The sequence below is a fragment of the Haplochromis burtoni genome, unplaced genomic scaffold (genome assembly GCF_018398535.1).
Source record: "Haplochromis burtoni strain Fernald_Lab_line unplaced genomic scaffold, NCSU_Asbu1 Contig_116, whole genome shotgun sequence".
In the NCBI taxonomy this organism is placed as follows: Eukaryota; Metazoa; Chordata; class Actinopteri; order Cichliformes; family Cichlidae; genus Haplochromis; species Haplochromis burtoni.
Genome location: NW_024582477.1, coordinates 1,642,133 through 1,665,732, shown reverse-complemented (window position 1 = coordinate 1,665,732; position 23,600 = coordinate 1,642,133). Strand labels below are relative to the sequence as shown.

The following is a 23,600-nucleotide window of genomic DNA, read 5'->3' as shown; positions in this document are numbered from 1 at the left end:
AAGTAAACGATAAATATATGTAATATTTAGTATTATTGGATGGTTACTTGGTTATTTAAACCACTATAGTTATATATTTCATAGATGAACTTTTCTTTTTCGGTACTAAAATTTTTGTTATTTATTATCATTGAGATTTTAACTGCACTTTAGTCTTAAAGTTACATGTTACATAAATGTTTAATATTTCTTTAACGTTTTTCTGTCCGGTTACATGCCAATAAAGTTATTTGGGAAAAAAATTGGGGGGAAGAGGTCACGAGATAAACCGCAGCGTAACAGGGGCTATTTGTGGGCATATAACACTGTTTGGCACGAGGAGCTTCTTATCACTTTTTAACTAGAAAATTATCGTCTGAGTCATCATGCCTCGTGGAAGACTTCTGACCGCTTATTTATGGTCTGTGTTAGCACATAGGTGTCGTGCCTGACGGTGGAGAAACGATGTTGTTCGTTATAGCTGTTGTCAGTGTTTATTTAGCGTCTGTTGTCGGTGTAACTGACTCCACTCCAGACTCGTGGTATGTTGCCGCTGTGTACGAGCACAAAGTAATCCTGAACCGAGATCCGCGCGTGCCCGTGTCCCGCCACGATGCCCTGCAGCACATGCAGAAAAACCTGGATATCTACGAGGAGCAGGCAGCCCGGGCAGCCCAGCAGGTATGCACATATTTAAAACAGTATTACTCATTGACCTTTACAGAATTCTGTTGGCATGTCTTTCAAATTAACGAATGAATTAAATTAAGTCGACTGCAGAAGAAAGTGAAGACGAACAGTGTTCAGAAGCCTTACAGGACCAACCTCTTTTAACCTTGTCACATTTTTCTGTTTTTTATGAAAACTGTCAAACTGTGATCTGTCATAGTCAATTTTTAACAGACTTTTTACTGAAGCAGTCATTGCTGCTTCAGAATAGGTATAAAAGCTGTCCACCCTTTAGTACTACTTAAAACAAGAAATTCTTTATATTGTATCAGCATTATGTTTCTAAATAAACAACCACTGATTCTTCCCCTGTATAAAGGTGTTTACTTTCACTGCAACAGATTACTGAATCTTCCTCTCTCTCACTGTCGTCTCTCTCAGGGGGCCCAGATCCTGGTGTTTCCAGAAGATGGTATTCATGGATTTAACTTCACTCGATTATCCATCACTAGCTACCTGGAAACCATTCCTGACCCTCAGGAGGAGAGCTGGAATCCATGCATGGAGCCAGAAAGACACAACAACACTGAGGTTCACAGTCATATATTTAGATCTTGGTGACGGCAAGCACCACAGGCTTAACACTGCTGTGATGTTTTTTTTTTCTTGATCAGCACCATGGACTACTGAGCCAATGTTTATAGTGGTAAAAGCTAAAGAAAACATCCATCGATCCATTCTTTTCCACTTATCCTTTTCAGGGTCACAGGGGGGCTGGAGCCTATCCCAGCTGTCTTAGGGCGAGAGGCAGGCACAGGCCGCCAGTCTGTCACCGGGCTAACACATAGACACAGACAGCCATTCGCACTCACACCTATAGGCAAGTTTGGGTTTCCAATTAACCCAACCCCACTAACTGCATGTCGTTGGACTGTGCGAGGAAACCGGAGTACCCAGAGAAAACCCACGCAAACACGGGGAGAACATGCAAACTCCACACAGAAAGACCCCGGCCTGATGGTGGAACTCAGGATTTTTTTTTTTTTTGAGGCAACAGTGCTAACCACCATGCCACCGTGCTGCCCTAAAGAAAACGTATACAGGATAAATAAAGTTAGACTTACGTTCACAAGATAGAGTGCTGACTTAAACATATAGTGGAACTAATAATTTGTCCACTTTACTGTAATACTCTGAATATGAGAATCCAGTTTAAAGTACAGGAAGAGCACTTTTGATAGTCTTTGACTGGACACTCTTATCTTCAGGGCCCCAGGGGAGCTGACCCATCTACTCTGTTGGATGTAACATGCCACTGTGTCTGAATCTCATCATATTTGATTATGTTTGTGACTCAAAGGTTCTCCAGAGATTGAGCTGTATGGCTCGTCGTAACAACCTCTACCTGGTGGCCAACATGCCCGACCTGCAACCCTGTCCCCTGAAGACCAGCCCCTCCTCCACCTGTCCTCCTGATGGGCGCTGGCAGTTCAACACAAATGTGGCTTTCAGGTACATGTTAACTCTTAAAATGAAAATGAAGGGAGCGGACATATTAAGTTCTTCTCTATGGCCTCCTCTCCACAGATGGAGTGCATGTGTTTGTGCCTAAATAAAGACCAGTTCTCCACAATTCCCACAAAAATGATTGACCCTAGTGCCAAAAACACCAAACATTTCCTGGAGTCAAAGTTAACACTTCTTGTTCAATAGCTATAACAGAAACTACTACAAGAACTACCAGGTATAGTAATTATTACAACTCTGAATCAAATATGTCTTCTTTCATACAGGTCAGATGGTCTTCTGGTGGCACGCTACCACAAACACAACCTATACTTTGAGGCCTCCTGTGACACACCTCCAGAACCTGAAATCATAACATTTGACACTCCTTTTGCTGGGAAGTTTGGCCTCTTCATCTGCTTCGACATCCTCTTTCACGATCCTACAGTGCTCCTAGTGCAGAGGGTATAAAATATAACCACATATGCACTCAGAGTATATATGTAACATTTTAAAATCTTCTCTGAAATTCAACACTTCTTGTTTATGCCTTTTTTTAGGGTGTGCGTCAGTTGATCTTTCCAACAGCCTGGATGAACCAGCTCCCCCTGCTGGATTCAATCCAGTTTCAGCAGGCATTCAGCCTGGGTGCCAACGTCACCCTACTAGCTGTCAACATTCGTAATGACAGGCTCATCATGACAGGAAGTGGCATCTACACCCCTTTTTCTGCCACCTACCACCACGCCAGGAAAGGAGACCCAGAGGAGGGCAGGCTGCTGGTGGCCAGAGTGCCAGTTTTGGAGCCACCTGAGGTGGAGGCTGGTGGTGGTGAGTCAACAATATCAGTGGCTACAGACTCTGGATACTGCTACCAAGACAACTGTGATGACCCTCCTCCTCCCTCCTACCCCACCTTCATCTCCTCTATGATGTATGACACATTTACATTTGTCCTCTTAAATGAGACACAAGGTGACGTTAAAGTGTGCAACGGCACTTTCTGCTGCCGCCTGCAGTACAGGTGGTTACTGCAAGACCATAAAGAGCTCTATGCTGTCGGCGCATTTGCAGGAATACACACAGTCAACGGACGTTACGCACTGCAGGCAAGAATCACATGAATTTTAATATTTCTAAAAAAGTTAAAACTGACAACTCACTACTTTTATTTGCCACATGTTAAATATCTACAGGTTTGTGCAGTAGTCCGTTGTGGAGGGTTGGATCAGAGCTCTTGTGGACAGGAAGTGGAAGAAGCAGAGTCTAAAATGGACTTCCTGTTGGAGGGGAACTTTGAAACCAAATACGTGTACCCATCTATTCTCACAAGCCGACTGGTCCTGGAGCAGCCCGAGAGTCTGCAGAAAGCTCCAGACGGGAGAGTGACCATAAAACATTCAAACACGAAGGGTGGCCTGGTCACTGCCTGCCTGTATGGACGAATGTACCACCTGGATAATGAATAAAGTTTGGAGGGATCAGGAAAATAAAGTTCAGTGTTATGGTTAAGAACTGCTCCAAACTTCAGCTGTTACACATTTGTTTCATGTCTTATAAAATAAACCAAAACAAATGTCTTTAATCATCTGTTACTTAATCTTTACAATACAAACATTTCACCATGTAGCATTCATCCTCTGTTTGAATGTTGCATATTCCTCAAAAGGCAATATTTGATAGTTTCTCTCTCACACACACACTCACACACACACAGTGACAGCCACCTTCTCTTGTCTCTTGTACACAACACAAACATTAAGAAAGTACAGCATTGCAAGTTATCCGTTCCTTGGGCTGCTCATTCAGTTCATCAGTTGTACAGTACATTGGTCTTACATCCACCTGCTGTCACAATCCGCTCTCAACGATTCAATCTCCACCTGGAATAAATACGTAGGTTTCAATATTGACTTTCTCTCCTAGGAATCAAGAAGTCGATCCTAATCATGAATGCAGCATTAAAAGTGTCCCAGAGTGACAGTCAGTGGCTGCTGTGAAAGCTCAAAGAACTCTGAATAAAATCTCAAGTACAATAGGGAAAACGCTTCTTCAGCTGGTCCCATAAGATTGTCCCTCAGTTTCTGTCTTAACAAAGAAAAAAAAGCAGTCCTCTGAGCTTTTCTTCACCAGATGCTCCATTAGTAAATGTGAATGAAAAATCTTTAAAACCACTCCAGAAAGTATCCTCAAACAGAAAGAGTTCAACATAAAAATAAAAACACTGCTTTAAATTGAAAAGGACGCTGGGCATGTTACTGGTCGTACAGTGATGCCGTGGGGAAAAAAAGTGGCAAATTATTCTTTATTTTACCAAGTTATTACATTAGTGCATCTTTTCCACTGTGTATGCACCTGAAGGAAGCAAGCATGTGGTTCAGACGAGGATTATTTTTAGATTTGAAGAGACTTACCTAAGAATACTCTGCTTGTATTTACTGCCCTGTCAAGCTTTTGTCAGTAATCTATTAAGGCTCCTGAGTGGCTGGCTAACCTGCCAGTATTGAGGTTCCACTAGTCCTCAGTACGTTTCTGAATCTGAGTCGTTCATTTCATCATCTCCAGAGACAGAGGACAGCGGACGTTCTGGCCTGCAGTAGGAGGCGTGGTCAGGCCTCATTGGGGCTGGAGTATCAAAGGCCACACCTTTGGAAATGTGGTTTGAAATAGGGTGGTGGTTGATGACTGTTTGAGTAAGCGAGAGAGTGGGCAAAGCTGCTATGGTGACCATGGGCGAGGTGGGCATCATTGAGTTAAGGATGAGGGCCAAGCAGTCAGCTACATCCCGATTGGGAGCACAAGCCAAAGCTGGAGTGTAACCTGGGAATAAAAGGAGAAAAGGGGTTCATAGTACACATTAGAATTACACCTGAAGAGTACGTGTGAGTGCAGTGAGATGAAAGCTGACCATTCTCATCCACAGCTAACACACTGGCTCCTTTCACCAGCAGCTCCTGGACCACCACTGTCAATCCCTTCCTGGCTGCTACATGCAAGGGCCTGCAGGTAGAAGAGTGCTACAGTAAGTTCACACTGGGTTTTGGAGGTTATCCTGCTGCTTACAGTAGGTGCAACCTTCAGGTTCTACATACGTCTGCAGAGCAGCGTTGGTGCAGTTAATGAGATTCCTGTCGCTGATTTTCTCCAGAATCAACAAGGCACTTGTCTCGTGACCCTGAGAAGAGCAGAGAGTACCAAAGTCATCTGCAGTGACCACGTGAGATGTGCAACAATCCTGCCTTTGTCAATATGTTAAAGAGATGACGTTCTGAGCTTCACATAAATGTTAATCTCGCGCAAAGCTTTAAAAAGCTCTTTGTGTGACAGTTACAGACCAGTGCTCGTGTGTGTGGCAAATATTATTGTTCACAATAATATGACATTCTCCAAATTGTGCCTTTTAGTGATGCAAGTGAAACATGTGATGATGTGGTTAAATGTGTCTGCCAGATGTGTCCAAAGTGATACATAAATGTTCCAAGGGCCAGGGCCAAAACATACACGTCCCACACATTGCAAAAATATAGAATCTGAATGGTAACTACTTTCAACTTAAAATCTGAGACACTGAGACCACAAGAAAATCGCAACATTTTTAATACTGAATGACTAAATAACATTTCCTGTCTCTGAAATGCCTTTACCTTGCTGCAAGCCAAATGCAATGCTGTGTTCCTGTCTGCATCTTGCAGTGCCAAGTCTGCCTTAGCAACGCTCGCCATCACCTCTGTAACACAACACAACAGTGGAGATTAATACAAGTGAAAGGTTAAGAAATCAGGGTTTATCCCTGTATCAGTTAGTGTACTGACCCACAGCATTGGTCTGTCCATTTAGAGCTGCCATCATCAGTGGTGTTCTGTGCATGTGGGTGTCAACAACATTTGCCTGAGCTCCATGGCTCAGAAGAAGGGAAACGCACTCCACATGGTCAGAAAAAGCTGCAGCATGAAGAGGAGTCCTGCATCAACATCAATACAGTTATTGTAAATACGTTCCTGCTCACTAAGAACAAATACAAAAAAACAACAACAAAAAAATCCCTCCACGCATGATTTTAAGTCTGCATCTCTCACCTGCCCTTGGAGTCAGTTGCATTCACAATATTTGCACCCAGGGAGTCAATTAACATCTCTGCCACTCCCTCATTATCGTTTATCCTAAAACACACAACGCAGCCTGTCACACACCCTCAGAGCAAATCGATCCTCATAAACATTCGTGGATATAAACAGACAGAGCCTTACACAGCACAGTGCAGTGGGCTGAATGAGTTCCCTGTAATCTTCCTGAACACCTCCTGATCTAACAACACCTCCACACATGCGTCATACCCTGGAAAACAGAGAAAGACAGATGTAAAAACAGAAGAAAGTACAGTGCTGTGTCTTAAAAAAAACCCAGGTTGACATGGTTCTCAAACATTTCACGTTGTGTCCCAATACCGTTATAGCAGGCCCAGTGCAGTGGTGTGTAGCCCTTGCTGTCAGTGAGGTGTGTGTGACTGTGTGAAGTGTTGGTGGCCTGCAGCAGGGCACCCAGGGCACCCACACGGCCAGAAGCAGATGCCAGGTGCAGGGGGGAGCGGCCCCGGATGTCCTTTACACTCACGCTGGCTCCCCGCTGGAGAAGGGCCTCTACACATTCCTCCTGGCCTGTCACAGCCTATGTGAAACATGCAGAAAACACTAGAGAGTATAAATACCAAAAGAAATTTTTAAAAAGCATATACCGGTATTAAAATTTAATATGCGATCTCAGTAGACACGTGTGCCTATCTCACCCCTCGGTGTAGTGCTGTCCTGCCCCAGCGGTCCTGATTCTCCACACTGGCTCCTTGACTGAGCAGAGAGTACACACAGTCTGTATGTCCGCTCAGCACTGCCAACATCAGAGGAGTCCTGAACACAGTGTGGAGATCAGGCACAACTCAGTAAGAATATTTAAGTGATCAGTTGAATCGCACAAAACAGTAGCCTAAGATTTATATATTTCTTTTTATTTATTTATTTAAACACACATGCACACACTCACTGTCCGTTGCTGTCTTGTGCATCCACATCAATGTGTTGGTCATTGTTGTTCAACAGCAGGCGCAGGCACTCTGGGTGGCCATTCATAGCTACAGAAAAATGAAATTTTAACTTTAAAAGCCAGAAAATTCACCCTTTTCACGCGATGGGAAGGCGACTGCCTGCTTATATACCTGCAGTATGTATGGCTGTCTGTTTGTGAATGTAATCCCGAGTCATGGGTGACGCGCCGTGGTGCAGCAGCAGAGACACACACTCCTGATGACCTCTTGAGCAGGCCAGAATGAGGGGGGTGCATCCCTCTGGGCTCCGAACATCCACATCAAGCAGGGATGACAAGAGCACCTCCAAGGCTCCACAGTGTCCATGATAAGCCTGGACAAAGTGAAAAAGCACACACACACATTATGTTAAATGGGGTGGCTGTGGCTTACTAATCTGAAGGTTGGTGGTTCAATACCCAGCTCCTCTATCTAACTGTCAAAAGGATGAGTGTGTGACATTAAAACTGCTTGAGCATAGGAGAAAGTGCTTGTATGAGTGGGTGAGTGTTCAGATAGAATAGAAAAGCCCTAAATAAGTACTAATCCTTCTTTAATGAATGCAGAGTCAAAGATAGATAGAAAAGAAAACATGCTTTAAAGAAAAAATCTTAAAACTCACTGCCAGATGGAGTGGACTAATGGGAGCGTGGCTCTCTGAATCACTCAGCATGTCTGTTCCTGATGTCTCCATTAGCTGAAACAGCAATATTACTCATTTCAGATCCAGGTTTGCACAAATGCCAGTATGTGCTCTACATATACTGATGGATGAAAATTGGTTGAAAACTGAAAGACTATAAAAGGTAGGAGGGCATAAGATTAGGTAAGGTAAAACAACATAACATGAGAAAAAAGGGCTTTATTTACATAGAAATGTGTCATGATTTCAAAAAGTACATCAATATATATAGAGATATATCTATCTATCTATCTATCTATCTATCTAATCTATCTATCTATCTATCTATATATCTAATATAGATATATATATATATATATATATATATATATATATATATATATATATATATATATATCTATCTATCTATAATCTATGAGAGAGAGAGAGAGAGAGAGAGAGCGATCTATCTATCTATCTATCTATCTATCTATCTATCTATATATATATATATAGAAACAGATTTTAGTTTTGTACAAAATACAGATAAAAACAGCCTTTTTAATTTGATGCCATAATAAGCCAGAGGAGGGTTCACAGCTTTATCTGTTTAGCAGTTGTCGTAGCCACTACACTACAACAGAGGGAGCCCCTCGCAAAGCTCAATGGTGCTACAGTGAGAGACTGAAATTCCTCTTACCACATCAAGGGGCGTCTCAGTTGCCATCTAAAAGAAACAAAGAGACTTTTTGATATAGTGTCAGAAAACAGATTTATCAGCCTTTATGGCCAATTTTTCCCCATTCAGTGCAGCAGCTGTACACACCAGCTCCAGGCAGAGTGTGCGTCCGTAGGCCGAGGCATAGTGCACTGCACTATAACCCTGTTTGTCTCTCACACCTGGATCTGCGTCATTCCTCAGAAGGTATTCCACACATCTGGGAAAGACAATAGACAGGGTATTTTTTTTTTATCTCTTTTAAAGAAACACTTTAAACTTGGCATTAGGGATTCTCTGAAACATAATATTTACACATTGAACACAGAGCAGAACTTACTTCCCATCAATATCAGCAGCAGCAGCGTAGTGCAAGGGGCTACAGCCTCTCTTGTCCAGCTCATTGATGCTTGCCCCAGAGCCCACCAAGGCAAACACACACTGGTAGTTACAGTTGGCTGATGCATAGTGTAGCGGAGCTCTGTGAAGATCAATAAATTAAGTTAGCCACTATTCGCAGATTTAATGTGGTCAAAACTTTACCATTGTCTCCATCTCTTATTTTACTCCATTTCTAGCATCCACCTTTGTGACACCAGCACTGTACTCTTAATCCAATTTTCACATTTTAGCTTACCTGCCAAAGTTGTCTTTCCTGTTAAAGTCTGCTCCGATGTTTAACAGCAGGTTCAGACACTCCAGGTTCCTGTGTGGAGAGGGGGACAGCTGTGTTAATGTACCACTCACTGGTACAACAGTTAACCGCATGACATTTACAAAGTACATACACAAGCTTTCAGTTCAACCAAAACATGTATCAGATTGTTGAAAAGAAAAAGAAAGAGTACAATGACAGGAGAATAAGTAAACTAATAATACTGAAGCAGTAAGCAAAAACAATCACCCTCCAGCTGCAGCAGCATGTAGACAGGTCCTTCCAAAGTCGTCGGGAGTGTCTATGACAAACCCTGCACAAATATGCAAGCTGCATTAATTTGGATGTCAACTGGGTGATTCCACAGGCCTGAATGGTGTCAGCATTAATGTACCTGAGGACAGCAGCTTCCTGCAGCAATCTGAGAAGCCGCTGAGAGCTGCCAGGTGTAGGGGGAACATCCCGTGAATGCCTCTCCTTAAAAGACAAGCCATTGCATGCAAGCATTTTTATGACAGAAAAAAAAGATTTTATTTATCCTGACTTAACCATTTCCAGGCTTAGAGCTGCTCACTTGCATTTGATCCTTTAACACTACTGCACAGATAACATGAAGCAAGAAGACAGACAGATGGTGAATGTCAGTTGTTACTAACTTGGCTGCGTTGGCTCCGTGTTTGATGAGCGCTGTAATGATTAGCTCGTGGCCATAGCGGGCAGCAATGTGAAGGGCAGTGTTTCTGCTCTTGTCCTCACAATCAATTTCAGCTCCTACACCCACATAAATCAGATAGAATTATATTTTCCATTAAAAAAGCCGGAGCAATCTCAAGAAGAAAAAAAAAGAGCATATTGTGCAACATATGCGGCATACAGCACAGTCTGAGATCCAAACTAATTTGAATCCATGCATGAGACAGACAGCACTGGGCGAGGGCTCTCACCATTTTGAACAAGAGCCTGAGAGCAGGAGAACCTTCCATGTGTAGCTGCCATGTGCAGGGGAGTCTTCCCGTCTTTACTCTGAAGAGAGAGAAGGCAGAGAAAGAGACATTTATTATTGCAAAATGTACATATTACAAATATGAAATCATTAAAACATCAGCTATTCAACTATGAGTCTAACTCAGAAGTGTTAGAAAGATAAAATGAACAGAAGCTATCACAGACGCCACTGTGGGCCACCCACACACACAAAATGCTTGAGCAGCTTGCTGCCTTAGGGAGTCTCCCTCCCCCTCCATCATCCATATGGCCTTGCACCTTGTTGCTGTAGGGACCCAATATCAGTTTCCATCACTGCTACCAAAGTGCTAAAAACACAGTCCCTCTAGCTTTCAACTAAATTCTGAGCAGGATGCATACTAGTAAACACTGAGGACATACAAGATAAAATTTATCCTTTTTTAATACATAGACACAGGAGCATTATGCACATACTTCCTTCTTTGGGAAGCAAATACTCTCCCTTGGATGAATTTCTAGTTTCAGCTTTTTTAACTGCATGTTAACATTACCTGCAAGTTGATGTGAGCCCCATGGGCCAACAGCAGCTCCTGGCACAGCGCCCCCTGGCGTGAGGAGGAAGCAAAGTGGAGGGCAGAGAAGCCCCTCTCGTTCACCTGAAGCCAAGGGACCAAGTAACAGGATTAAACACACAATTACTATGCACATGCAACGTGGCAGAGAGTGATGCGCACACACCTGGTTAACACTGGCTCCTGCCTTGATCAGCTCACCGACAACCACATCCTGTCCATTGTAACAAGCCAAATGGAGTGGTGTGTTGCCATAGGCATTAGCCTCATTTACCTATGCACAGAGGAACAACATTTTCAATTTAACCATTACTAACTACAGTAAGAAATTTTGGTGACACAGACGGCATTTTAAGGACACTGTCAGTATGTCTGTACTGACGTTAACCCCGAGGCTCAGCAGGTAGTGCACTGTGCTGCTCATGCCACTGGAGGCAGCTGCATGCAGTGGGGTATAAGCCTTCTTGTCCTTACAGTCCACCTCAGCTCCACTGGCAACCAATAACTTCACTACCTCCAGGTGACCTGATACAGAGAAGTGAGAAGGAGATGAGTCAAATTCACTTCTGTCAAGAACTACATGCCAGCATCTCCCATTCACATCAACACTATGACCACTATGAACACTCTTACCCATGTAGGCTGCCCAGTGGATGGCTCTCCTATCCTTCTTATCAAACGCATTAATGTTGGCTCCTCTTGACAGCAGCAACTTCACCATCTGACACACAGAATCAGATTGACAAGGAGCTGATGTGTAGTCACCTCTGTATCTGTGTGTGTGGGAGTGAAGAAAGACTGACCTCTACATGTCCACTGAAGGCAGCGTGGTGCAGGGCAGTGCGTCCCGCCCGATCAGATACGTTGACATTGCTTAGCAACGGGACCAAAGCCTCAGCACAGCGTACCGCCTTATTGCTAGCTGCTACATGGAGCGGCGTCTGCCAGTTCTTGTCACGAGCATTCACATCCGCACTGTGCTTTAGTAACACTGCCACAGCATCCTGAATAAAGAGTGAGCAAACATAAGGTCTACTGGAAAACAGTCTCAGTGCTCTAAGTATGTAAGCACCAAGGTTTGCAGGTGGCTGTGTGGGTGTTTAGAAAGTTCATATTCTATTCATAGAGGGCTTTCATCCTGAAATCAAAATGCTGGAAAGTAGAAACTACACAAGGGACTATGTTAGTTTGGGCATGTCGCCCAGGACTAAGAAGAATAGGCAGACATTTTGACGTTTATCAAACACAAAGCCATAACACAGGGGTTATTTCCATTTGCCCCTTTAAGGCCAGATTCTGGGAAAGATTCTCTTAACTTTATCACAACAGACCTTTCTCGAAACCTTGTCAGTAAAGCAGCTAAAAGATATTCTAAGCAGAAAGTGTTTGCGAAATCTCCCTTAAAAAAGGATTTGTTTACCATTACTTGTGACAGGGTCAAAGTTGTAGCGGATTCCCCAGAGGTCACATTTGCATGTGTGTTTGTGTAATGTGTTACCTCACTACAAGAAGCCACAGCTCGGTGAAGAGGAGTTAACCACTTGTTATCTTTGGCATTAACTCGGGCTCCTTGAGTGAGAAGAAGAGAGTGAGACAGGGTAAGAAAAAGGAGATGTCAGAGCAGTCACATAGTGGCATACGCAGAATCGCAGAATGTACAAAAAGGAGGGGAAGAGCTAAATATCTTAAAAAATATCTTGTAAAAAAAAATAACAAAAAAAAGGATTTTATGAGAAGGAGGATGAGCCAACAGTGGCTGGAAGATATAAAATGCCCATGATCCCCTTTTGGCACGACCCGTGTGTTAAAATAGCCCTGCAGCTGCACCTGTTACTTGCTCTTCATTGAGAAACACTGAATGCACACACAGTCTCACATTTATTCACGCACTACAGCACCCTAGTCACTCGTGTTACACGTATGCTTACACTCAGGCGTTTAAGTGTAAGCTCCTCCCACTGATGTGCTCAGCTTACTTCACAGAAAATGAAGCCAAAAAAACACTCGTATCAGATTGTTGACAGATCACAAGAGCGGTCACTAGTCACCATGAGACGGTAACTGAGCAGTGAGCACAGCATGGAAATTACTGAGAAACTGCATGTTATGATAAAAGAGATGACAAACAGTCAGGCTTTTATCCCAGTTTAAAATGCACTGAGCTGTACGGAAGTAGGGAACTACAGGGGGGGAAAGAGTAACATGGCATTAATGAAATGCAAAAAAAAAAAGTTGTCTGTGAAGGTTCTCAGTCATCCAGGTCATCATAGTCTAAGAAGCTTGGAAAGAAAAGCGTCCCTCTTGGGAGGACACTCCCACGAGGCTCTCACAAATTGCACATTTTAATAAGGAGAGAACAGCTAATTATTCAGCATTGCTTTGAGTATCTTACCGAGCAATCAGCATGATGTAAATAACGCTTTTAAGACTCGTGCCTAAAAAATACTACAGTTTGAGTGAAGGGATATAAACATACAGAAGAGGTAATGAGGATACAGACATAACTGTATTTCTCCATCCACCCAGGCATTATAACTAGAGGTCCATAATTAGGTAGAAATGAAATCAAATGATTGGCTTAACAGCAGCACGGTGGTTAGCACTGTTGCCGCACAGCAAGAAGGTCCTGAGTTCAATTCCACCATCAGGCCGGTCTTTCTGTGTGGAGTTTGCATGTTCTCCCCGTGTTTGCGTGGGTTCCCTCCGGGTACTCCGGCTTCCTCTCACCGCCCAAAGACATGCAGCTTCTGGGGATAGGTTAATTGGTGTGAATGTGAGTGCGAATGGTTGTCTGTCCCTGTGTGTTGGCCCTGCGACAGACTGGCGACCTGTCCAGGGTGTACCCCGCCTCTCGCCCTATGACAGCTGGGATAGGCTCCAGCGCCCCCCGCGACCCTGAAAAGGATAAGCGAATGGATGGATGATTAGCTTAACAGGTGAACTGGGATGTAATGTTTACCTGAGAGGATGAGAAGTTCAATGATCTCAGCATCTCCCAGGTAAGCTGCAGCATGCAGCGGGGTCCGCTTCTCGTTGTCCTGGGAGGACGTTACGAAACAAAAACAATCAGTAAAAAATAGGTTTCACTTCTCGTTCAGGACACACATCCTGAGCTGTGACATCATTTGCTGCATGCCAGAACAGAATCAATAGACCTTACAGTGTTGCAGACCACAGGAAGTGCCATTCAGTAAAAATATCTATCATCGTTTCCCTTTTATTCTTCACTTCACTTCATCACTTCAACACACATCTCGCCCTTTCAGTACAACTGAGACCAATCAGTGAGGTGGGGCTATAAACAAATCTCATGTGACTGGAATAGGCCTGGGCTAGTGTAGCTGGCTCCAGGGAGAGCTGGTGTTATGACCCCACCATTATAGAACCACAGAAATCACACTGGAAAAACACGCTCAGGAAGACTGGGACACCGACTGAATGAAATTGGGGAAAAAGGAGAGAGCCAGTGAAGGTCGTGTCCTTTCTCATCTGAAAGGTTAGAGTGTTACAAACAGTTCATATGTCCTGTCTGGCTGGCAGCTACATAGGATGCAGAATACAGAAAGCTGCCAAAAAAGCACTCCGCCAGCCTATCGATAAACCCAGATCAGCTGTGGGCTGCCGGCTGCCTGCTGCTCCCCTCGCTGTTGTTTATGTGCCCTGTGGCAGTGAAAGGCAATGCTAATGTGTTTGTGTAAATTATTCTAAAACTAAACAACCTGAAGCAACAAAAGTGTGTGATTTACCTGAATGTTGACATCCTCTTTCTTGAATATGAGGGCACGAACTTCATCTGGGTCCACATTGAAGATGGCTCTCAACAGAGATGGCTATAGAGATTAAAAAAAGAAAGAATGATGAGAAATGCCAGCGTATAGCACTATTGGAAAGGCAGTAATTTTCTATGCTGACAAGTGTGTTATCAGAGAGAGTTATGAGTGTTTCAGACAGAAGAGTCTTGCACACACACAGAGTATAATCCCAGGCTGGGACAGAGCCATAGGTCACATATGGCTGTATATCACCTATTTGTTTATGAGTAGCTGTTTTGGCACATAACTGTTCAAATCTGGGTTAATCCTGAGCATTCTTGCCACATTGTGCTGCAACAGAAAGTAAATAAAAATGTAAATATAGAATAAAATAAAAATGAATAAAATACGTTTATGAATAAAGAAGAATTTTGAGTACATTTGCTAAATTTAAACAAGTTATACAAGGTCCTCCTCAAGAAAGAAACTGTGAATGAATGACAGGCACATGGTTTATCTTTAGCCTCCGTTTAATCTATGCTCACGGTCATAAATGTAAACAGCTGCCATGAGGTTGACAGCATACTGAGCAGGATTTGTAGCCAGCGATGCCCTGCAGTCATGATAAAAGTAAGATTAAGACAAAAACAGCATCCTCCTTTTCCTTGCATCAGCCTTTATTTTAAAACTGCTTTCGGCTTTCAGACGTGATGAATTCATAATAAAAGGGTAATTTGTCATCTCTGAGATTTAACTGTTTCTGTGTTTGATAGAGAAAAATAACAAAACTCATGCAGCACAGTAGACATTTGGTATTATAATAAATCGCCTTAAAGACTGCCCTAGTGAGCCTCATCTTTGTTACCAAGATTTGAGCAATGTAGAAATTTTAAATTAATGCTACTGTTCTCTAATTGCAGCTTCCTTCTTTCAAAACCTATAAATAAAAAAGTGTTTTTCATTTGCTGCAACAGTAGTGAAAGTGCCTAACGCTAATATGATGGTGCTGATTTTGGCGAGGCTCTAATCTTCAAATGCTGCCGTTCGCTCTTTTGCAACCTATCAAGTATGTCTACTGAGGCTCCATGTCTCTTACTGACAAACCTTTTTTGCTAGAGTGGCTCGCCATGGTCAAACACTGCTGTTCAGTCTATACTTAGTACTATCTGGTGTTAATAAGCACTACAACAAACACTTCAGCCTTCTTCTGTTTTCCCCAACCTGCTCTCATTACCTCCAAACTAAAAATAAGTAGGGCTGTCTAGCATGCCGGCATCCATCTCTTGCCTATTACAATGATGACCACTAAGCTAATGTAAGTGACTGAAGGAGGTCCCCATGCATAAACCCTGTCATCACAGCCGGCACATCTTCTTTGGCTTCCCCCTCTTCAGTGCATGCTTCAAAGAGCAGTCATCATAAGTTGAAAAGACTTATTAGCATGTTCCAGCAGAAAGCTTGCCCTTTATACATCCAACAGTGGAGACTACAAAGACCAGGGCTTGCTTTTAATCTATACAAACCAGAGCAGTTCTCATGTGGCAGGACAATACTAGTGCTATATTTAGTGGCACAAACCATGTGCTGAAAGTGCACTGTATTTTTATAGAATGGCACATGAAACAGTACAGGTATAAACATCAGACCAGAACTAAAAAGTGCAGTGGTCTACCTTAAATCCTAGTTAATGCTGTCATTTACACACAAAACTGTAGATGGTACCCTCATTAAAACCAGCAATTTAGAGATTCAGCAAACAGTCCCATCTCACCTTGTCATCCTCAGCGACTACCTTTCGAGAGGCATGATGGGATCTGCGGTCTGGGGATGATTTGGGCCGTGGAGGTGGGGATGAAGAGCAGGACTCATCCTCCTCTACCTCCTCCAGCACCACAATACACACACGGCTAGCCCGCTCAGACCGCATCGGGAACAAACATTCACACGCCACACAATCACTCACTCACTCACACACACGCTCTGTCACTCACGCACATGAATACAGAGTGTTCCTTCTCACATATGTGCACAATTCAGCGGCACAAAGGTCAGCAGTAAATCCCGCACACATAGTGTTTTCCTCGTAAACAAGCGCTGCACATCTTCGCAGAAAAAAAAACACTCTGAAATCCGGCTCTGTCCTCTATCTGTCAGTGTTGCTTTGCGGCATGTCTCTTTATCCTCCTCCTCCTCTCTCGTCTCCACACTCACACTCTGTGAGCGGCAGTAGCGGAGACGGCAGGGAATTCCTTTGCGTAATGGTGGCAGTAAGAGGCATGCGGCAGAATGAGCTGCGCACAGGAAGCTACATATCCTCGCTGCTGTGCTGCAGCCAGGAGCACATACGCAACTGATGCAAACACACACGCGTGCGCACACACACAGATTAGCATAAACGTGGGAGGGGGCAGCAGCACCTAATGTATGTGTGGGTATGCATCGCTCATTTCAGGCAGACTGCTGAAGCCAGCTCTTTCAAAAGAAGAGAGGGATAGGAGAGGGAAAGGAGGGGGAGGGGAGAGGAGAGAGGAGAGAGAAAAAGAGAGCCAGGGAAGAGAAAGAGAAGGGAGGGAAAGGGGAGTAGAGATAAAAGGGGTGAGAGACAGAGAGAAATAAAAAGAAAAGGAGTGGGAATGGGAGGGGATGGTTGTAGGCAGGTACCTGGAGCACTACAGAACAGCTGTGTGAGTTGACAGTGGAAAAAAAGAAGAGCAGATAAAAGAGAATCAAGTTATAAAAAGAGTGACGAAGAGAAGTAAGATTTACTGGGACAAAGGACAGCTATTTGATGCGTCACTGTAACCAGGTCACTTCCTGGTCAGGGCTTATCCTGACCGTCCAGCTAACGAGCATGACAATACTTCCACTGTTTTAACTGTAAGAACAAAAGCAAAAGTCTAATAATGCTTTTAGAGTAAAAGCTTCCCTCTCAAGGAACAGAAACCATGCTGTTTGTTGGACGTTTGAGCTCGGTCCAGATCCCTGCTTGTTTACAACTCTACCTAACTCAGTCTACCCTTTGCCTTATCATTAAGTACCGATGTAATAAAACTCCTGTGTCTGTTATTGCACATTAAAGTAATAATGTCAAAGGCTGCTCATATTTTGTTAACTGGCCATGCTTCAGGCATCTTAAAAGCTATAATCAACATAGATTGTTAAAAGCAACAACAACAACAACAAAAACACATACACACTTAACTATATTGCTGTTTTTAGCTAAATGGGGTGTAAATTATCTGCATTTTATAAAGCTGGTGCTACAATAGAAGTCCCCTTTCATTTTGTATGCTGAAGAATCAAAGAAAATGAATACCACATTGTTGTTGTTTTAGTTTGTGTGTGTGCCCCTGTCCTCTTTGGTGTACTGGTGGCATAGCTTTAGAAGTTCCCATCTCCTCATTATAAAACTGGAACCAAATGGCTTTGCCAGAGAATGTGAGGGTAGCTAACAAGACCAGTCTGTGCGTGCAATACTGTGTGTGTGTGTGTGTGTGTGTGTGTGTGTGTGTGTGTGTGTGTGTGTGTCACTGTGTGTGTGTCTCCTTCATATTCAACGCAGATCCTAAAAAGAGCAATCTTGCCAAGCCACACATCCCTATTAACTCAGTGGGAGGGACGGCGCAAGGCAAATGAGAGAGAGCGATTCATTTAGAAAGAGCCTTTGTGAAGGCCTAAATTTTAAGTCTAATGGTTTTAGCATTTAGAAACGTAATATGAAACACAACATACAATTTCTCTTTTCCTACAGTAATCACTCTGCCATTACAGATTTGCATCAAAAGCACAAACAAAGAATGATTTTCACGAAGCAAAGCATGTAAACAACCAGCGTTTTGTCTATCCCACTTGCTAGCACTGGGGAAACTCTAAGCAGAGCAGCCCGAAGATATTTACAAAGCAAATTTGTTGTAATCCGCTAAACAGAAGTGAGTATTTCTGTCTGTATCCATCCAAACTCAAAAGCAAAGCCAAAGCAGTGGATGTGGAAGAGGCTGGAAAACTCCAGATACAGTAAAATGAATGATCAACATCATGTGAAAAAACAATCTAACAAATAAATAAACATTTTGTTAGGTTGGTCTTGTGTGGTATGAAAAGTCCAGTGTGACTGCAGCTACTTCATGAGAGACCTGGCGTGACAGTGTGCATGTGTAAGAGAAAGTATGCAGGCCTGCACTGACCTCTGCTCTGACCCAGCAATAGGATGCACGGTGTGTGTAACATAATCCCAGAAACACAAAGGGCAGTGCGTGAGTGTGTGTGCTGGCACAGACAGCAGTAATAAACCTGCTGATATCAGCTGATACCGTGAGATATATTAAAAGGTTTCAACGATCATCATGAGATCATCTGTAGTATAACTTTGCTGTTTTGATGTGTCGCCAGAGCCATCTAGAGCTATTATACCTCTAGAAAAACTACAAAAAGAGCAGCAAAAACTACAAGTGGAAGATGGCGATTAGTGCAGCTGCTGCGATAGCTCTCCCCTGACTCATTATGTATGAAAGTACTGTGCGTTGCTATCCTAAAATACAGGTTACCATTTTGCTCAAGAAAGCTGATATTACCGTTATGAAATCATCTGTATGATAGGCTGAAATGTTTGTAATGGCTAATGTTGTAAATTGCTTAAGCTAAGATAATCTAACTAACTTTATACCTCATAGTATCGTTAACCACCTACTCTGCATCCATTCAACACTTTAATCTGTCTCCCATCAACAAATTATTTAAACATTTTAAATAAATGGTCTGCTACCATCACGTCAGTGTTTTAATACAACTTTTGAACTAGTACGCGGGATAGACTTTTTTAATTATCCGGTTGTTCAGTCTGACGTCACTAGCCGTGTCTGGACCTAAACTCCGCTGCAGGTCCATATATCAAACGATCACTATGGCATTACTGAGAGTTGAAAAACTGTCTAAAGTCTTTCATCTTTAATAAAATGATCAGCGTTCTGCTCTACCAGGTGTAACAATTGAGTTTAACATCCAGGCATCCATGAAAACGGAATTTATGACATTTAACGGAGTTAGAAGTTAGCAGGGAGTTAGCTCGCTAGCTTCTATCTAAATACAATATAGCATGTCCTGACTGCGGGGTTTTGGAAACAAATTAAAACGTACAGCTCTGCTATCACTTCCAGCATAAATGAAGACAGAAAACTAAACAGCAGTGACGTTTGTAGGGTTACTGAAGTTGGGCTAGCTGGTATATAATGATGTGCTACGTGACCGCTAGCGACACAGCTATGTTAGCATAATATAAACAAGCTAACTTTTTTTCCACTCGATAAAAGTTAACGTGAGTGTTCTCGGTGGTCAGGAACAAATGTAATCGCATGGCAGGATGCTGTAAAAGGACCAAACTTCAGCCAGGAGAACAACTGAGATAATCCATCCACAATACGAGGTTAGTCATTCATATACTGCTGCATGGGCTGGGCTGTAGTTACATCCTAAGGTTTTAAAAACTGAGCTTAAATAAATGATTAGCGGTAATAAAAGCCGAGGGAGGTCAACAGTGATCACTGACTGTTTTAGGAGCTTTTTGAGATCAAATAGAAGAAAATACATAACATTAAACATGTTAACAACACAAAAGCCATATTAAACGCAGACTACTTTAGGCCCGGAAGTAGGATTCGTCGCGTCATCACTGAACAACCGGATTATTATTACTGTGATATTGAACTGGCCTCAAGATATTGATAACGATTACTAACTTACTGGTAATACGACACAACTGGTATGATGTGTACTAGGTATGTCACAATGACTGCGCTGACAATAACTGTGATATTTAAAAATGAAATATCAATATTGTATCAGTGACATTCATATGAATCTAAATAACTCTGATTTGGCTTTGGGCTTTTTTACATGTAAGGTCACAGATTCTCACCATCTCTTTGACTTTAATTCATTTTCCAAAAAATACTAAACAAAAATAAACAGACTTAAAGAATTTGACTGATTCAGTTATTGCTTTTTAAAATATTTTTGGCAGATTTTTTATAGCACTGGCAATTATATTGTTCTGATTAATTTAGTTTTAAATGGATAATTGGATAATTGTTTAGTGAAAATCTGATGTGATGTGAAGTTCTACTTTTTTATTTTAAAATCCTTTATTTGAACTGTAAGAAGAACTCTGTAGATTTATTTTAACACCATCTAACCTTGAGCCAAGATCATCTTTAATGTATTGTTAATGCGGGAGAAACAGGAACGCCGATAAAGAACAAGAACAAGCAAATTCCACACAGAACGGTCAGTTTTAACCACTGGGTCAGCTTACGCTTTGATTATACTCAGACACAGACACGGACAGCTGGAGACCCAACAGACGAGGAGTTATTCCCGTTATAATTCTATGAACTATGCCTAAATTCCACTTCCTTGGGCACACGTGTAGTTGATGTCACTCAGACACAAGCGGCCTCAAGCGGACCCCAGCTGACTCGCAGATCTGAAAATTCTGATCAAACTTACACTAACTATGACTAAATAAACTAAAACAAACTGTGACTCCTAATGGTTTTTCTTGTATAAGTCACTACTTTTAGCCAGATTAACCTAGAAAAGACTACATACTCTCCAGGACTATAAAACTGAAAACTAAAGCAATAAAGCAATTAAGCTGTATAAATTCTGCACACACTGCACTTATCCAAACAACTTGGTGCATGATGGTCAGAAGCTCTCTGGTGACCGGCTATTGCATCGCACGATTCTGCTGAATAGAGACAGTTCTTTTGAGAAGTCGCAGGCCAGTAAACACATAGAAGGAGAAACATTTGAAATACTAATGATAGTATATTTAAAAAAAAAAAAAAAAAGGAGAAGAAGAAATGATTCAATCACTTCTTAGCTGGGTCAAACAGCCTGGTTTCTAAGCAACAGGACGCCCTCTGCAGGACAAACATACGCCGTTGCCAAGAAAAATGACATTCTCATCTCCACTTTGGCCCTCTGAGCACTCTAAGTGTGACTATTTTTGTCCCTTTGTCAACTTGTCAGCAAACAGCACAGAGAACAATAGAGAATAGAGAGGGAGATCTGACCACATACACTCTTCCGCTCGTTGCGTGCTTGATGTAAGACTGGAAGACTGTTCAGGCCAGGACAGGACACTGAGCCCCACAATACCTGACCCACTTTTTCTTGACCAAACTCATCAGAGCTTCAATCAAAGCCAATTGTGACTCAACATATAACTGAATTTCTAAGCAGTCAGTGTCACTATACTGAACCCCTGATAAGTCATTAAGAGTATAAAACATAAATTTAAAAAATGAAAGAGTTAAATCGATAATTTTAGCCTAATGCAGAGTTTCATCATCTTTATTATAAGATGTATTATTTAAGAAGTTTAGCACCAGCACTCGAACAGAAACACAGTACTTTGACTCACGGTGTAAAAGTCTGAGTCTAAGTTAACCTGTTCTTTATGTATGTTGACAAATCAACAAATTCCATGCCAAAAAATATTCTGTCTTTTAAATAGATTGCTCCACAATACTATTTTCTTTTTAAATATACATATATATAATTCTATTTTTATTTCTGTTAAGTAAAATGCATACATGTATATGAGCTTACACACTTGATTTCCTAATTTATTACATCTATCAACTAATCAACCAACCAATTTTCCTTTCAAATGTTATATAACATACAAACTGCTGTTAATGTGGCTGGCTTCTCAGTGGGCCAAACGTGGAATATAAATAAATAAATAGTGTGTGGCAAAAACATTAATCCGACCTTTGGCTAATGATCAACCCGCCCACTTGCTATCACTACCCTGAAGACAGGAGCGTTTCCAGCAGCTGATCTGAGGATAATGTCTGACCGGTGAACACAGCTGAGCAGACTTGAGGGCCAGCACCAGCTGCTACTTCCTGTGACAGCCTTTCTTATCTCAGCAACAGGTGACTGCCCGAAGCTGCCCTCGGGGGCTGAGACGGACAGCTGACAAACCTACTGGGCAACAAATTCGATCTGCAGTCTTTTAATTTGGAAGGTGAAATCCAATCCACGATATCGGCTAACTTTTACGTTATTAACCTGGCAAGGTGTACCACGCGTTAAGGATTGCGGTTGCTTATTCACATTTAACAGGGCGCAGGAGTTAGCTAGCCACCCAGATAACCTCGTAGCTATCCAGCTGTGTTCATCGGTCCATCACCACCAGCAACACACACACAAACAGTCAAAAGCACCGAGCCTTTGGCATGAAACTACTTTAACTGGACAAAGTTAATGTAAGGCAACAGATGGCCACACGTTAGCATACTTCTTGCAGTTTTTTTTTCCTTTTTTTCTGTTTACGGCTATAGCTAGTTAGCTAACATGTTAGTTGACTTATTGATAAGAATGATGCAACATTAGCCTAGCATTTAGACTTTTATTTCAAAAATAACATTTGCACGGCAGGCTTAAGTCATTATCGACAAACCTAATAGTTTTATGTTACACAAGTTTAAGGAAAAATGAGCAGTCGACGTGACACGCCGCTCCTTATCTCCATACTGTAAAAACTCGAGCAAACTGGCGTTAATCAGTTTTCCTCAAAAGTGTCGAGCTGACTACACCCCAACTAACTGAATTCATAGGTGAGCATTACCTGGTCTTGTATCTTCAACACAGCCATATTCCTTGAGTTAAGACCAAAGGAGGCAGCAACTCGCACGGGAGTTACTGTAAATTACCCGGGGTAGACTGAAAGGGAAAAGACGCTCCGCGGCGGCTTCTCCCTCTTCCTGTCACGGACGCACTCACTGGGAATACACAGCATCAACTTCCCCATATTTTCACTGTTATGTATCCCACTTATCAGGGAAATCATCATCTTGTTTCCCATAAACACAAAACGCAGACTCCAGCGCCCTCGCCATATGTCAATATGAATTGTATACTGATTGAAAATAAAGTAGTTTTGTATTAACTACGCTGAGATAAATTCAAAATCACATTTTTTCCTGTTTGTACAGTGTAAAAACAATCATTGTGCTACATAGTGTGAAGGCATGAAGCAACTATAGACAAACATATGAAGTAAAATATTTTTTTATT

At 42.3% G+C, this 23,600-nt stretch overlaps 2 protein-coding genes across 3 annotated transcripts; one reads left to right on the top strand and one right to left on the bottom strand.

Annotated features, from left to right (window-relative positions):
* The first annotated feature begins 250 nt into the window (after nt 1-250).
* btd (biotinidase) lies at nt 251-3,739 on the top strand. Its single transcript, XM_005928556.2, has 6 exons — nt 251-660; nt 1,090-1,239; nt 2,009-2,160; nt 2,442-2,619; nt 2,715-3,263; nt 3,351-3,739. Exons 1-6 carry the CDS (start codon nt 445-447, stop codon nt 3,621-3,623), a joined length of 1,518 nt encoding a protein of 505 aa, XP_005928618.1. The 5' UTR covers nt 251-444; the 3' UTR covers nt 3,624-3,739.
* On the bottom strand, nt 3,717-23,307 carry LOC102313974 (serine/threonine-protein phosphatase 6 regulatory ankyrin repeat subunit A). Of its 2 annotated transcripts, none has more exons than XM_005928555.3 (29): nt 23,152-23,307; nt 14,508-14,591; nt 13,721-13,799; nt 12,260-12,330; nt 11,565-11,765; nt 11,395-11,482; nt 11,144-11,286; nt 10,928-11,035; nt 10,741-10,845; nt 10,168-10,246; nt 9,880-9,994; nt 9,618-9,700; nt 9,473-9,536; nt 9,206-9,274; nt 8,909-9,049; nt 8,677-8,788; nt 8,551-8,577; nt 7,851-7,925; nt 7,361-7,562; nt 7,189-7,276; nt 6,938-7,055; nt 6,600-6,819; nt 6,402-6,489; nt 6,231-6,314; nt 5,967-6,115; nt 5,799-5,881; nt 5,247-5,329; nt 5,063-5,154; nt 3,717-4,974 (listed from the first exon to the last, which is right to left on the bottom strand). In XM_005928555.3, exons 1-29 carry the CDS (start codon nt 23,176-23,178, stop codon nt 4,676-4,678), a joined length of 3,177 nt encoding a protein of 1,058 aa, XP_005928617.1. In that variant the 5' UTR covers nt 23,179-23,307; the 3' UTR covers nt 3,717-4,675. The 2 variants fall into 2 exon arrangements, with proteins under 2 accessions (XP_005928617.1, XP_005928616.1); XM_005928554.3 differs by lacking the exon at nt 23,152-23,307 and adding an exon at nt 16,285-17,985.
* Between the last annotated feature and the right edge of the window lie 293 nt (nt 23,308-23,600).

Excerpts from the sequence above, each read along its gene's own strand:
- btd (XM_005928556.2), top strand. The coding sequence starts at position 445 with ATGTTGTTCGTTATAGCTGTTGTCAGTGTTTATTTAGCGTCTGTTGTC. Across the intron at positions 661-1,089 it reads CAGCCCGGGCAGCCCAGCAG|GGGGCCCAGATCCTGGTGTT; the intron begins GTATGCACATAT and ends CGTCTCTCTCAG. Across the intron at positions 1,240-2,008 it reads AAAGACACAACAACACTGAG|GTTCTCCAGAGATTGAGCTG; the intron begins GTTCACAGTCAT and ends TGTGACTCAAAG.
- LOC102313974 (XM_005928554.3), bottom strand. The coding sequence starts at position 16,440 with ATGCGGTCTGAGCGGGCTAGCCGTGTGTGTATTGTGGTGCTGGAGGAG. Across the intron at positions 10,247-10,740 it reads GGGCTCACATCAACTTGCAG|AGTAAAGACGGGAAGACTCC; the intron begins GTAATGTTAACA and ends CTCTCTCTTCAG. Across the intron at positions 9,537-9,617 it reads CAGGAAGCTGCTGTCCTCAG|GGTTTGTCATAGACACTCCC; the intron begins GTACATTAATGC and ends ATATTTGTGCAG.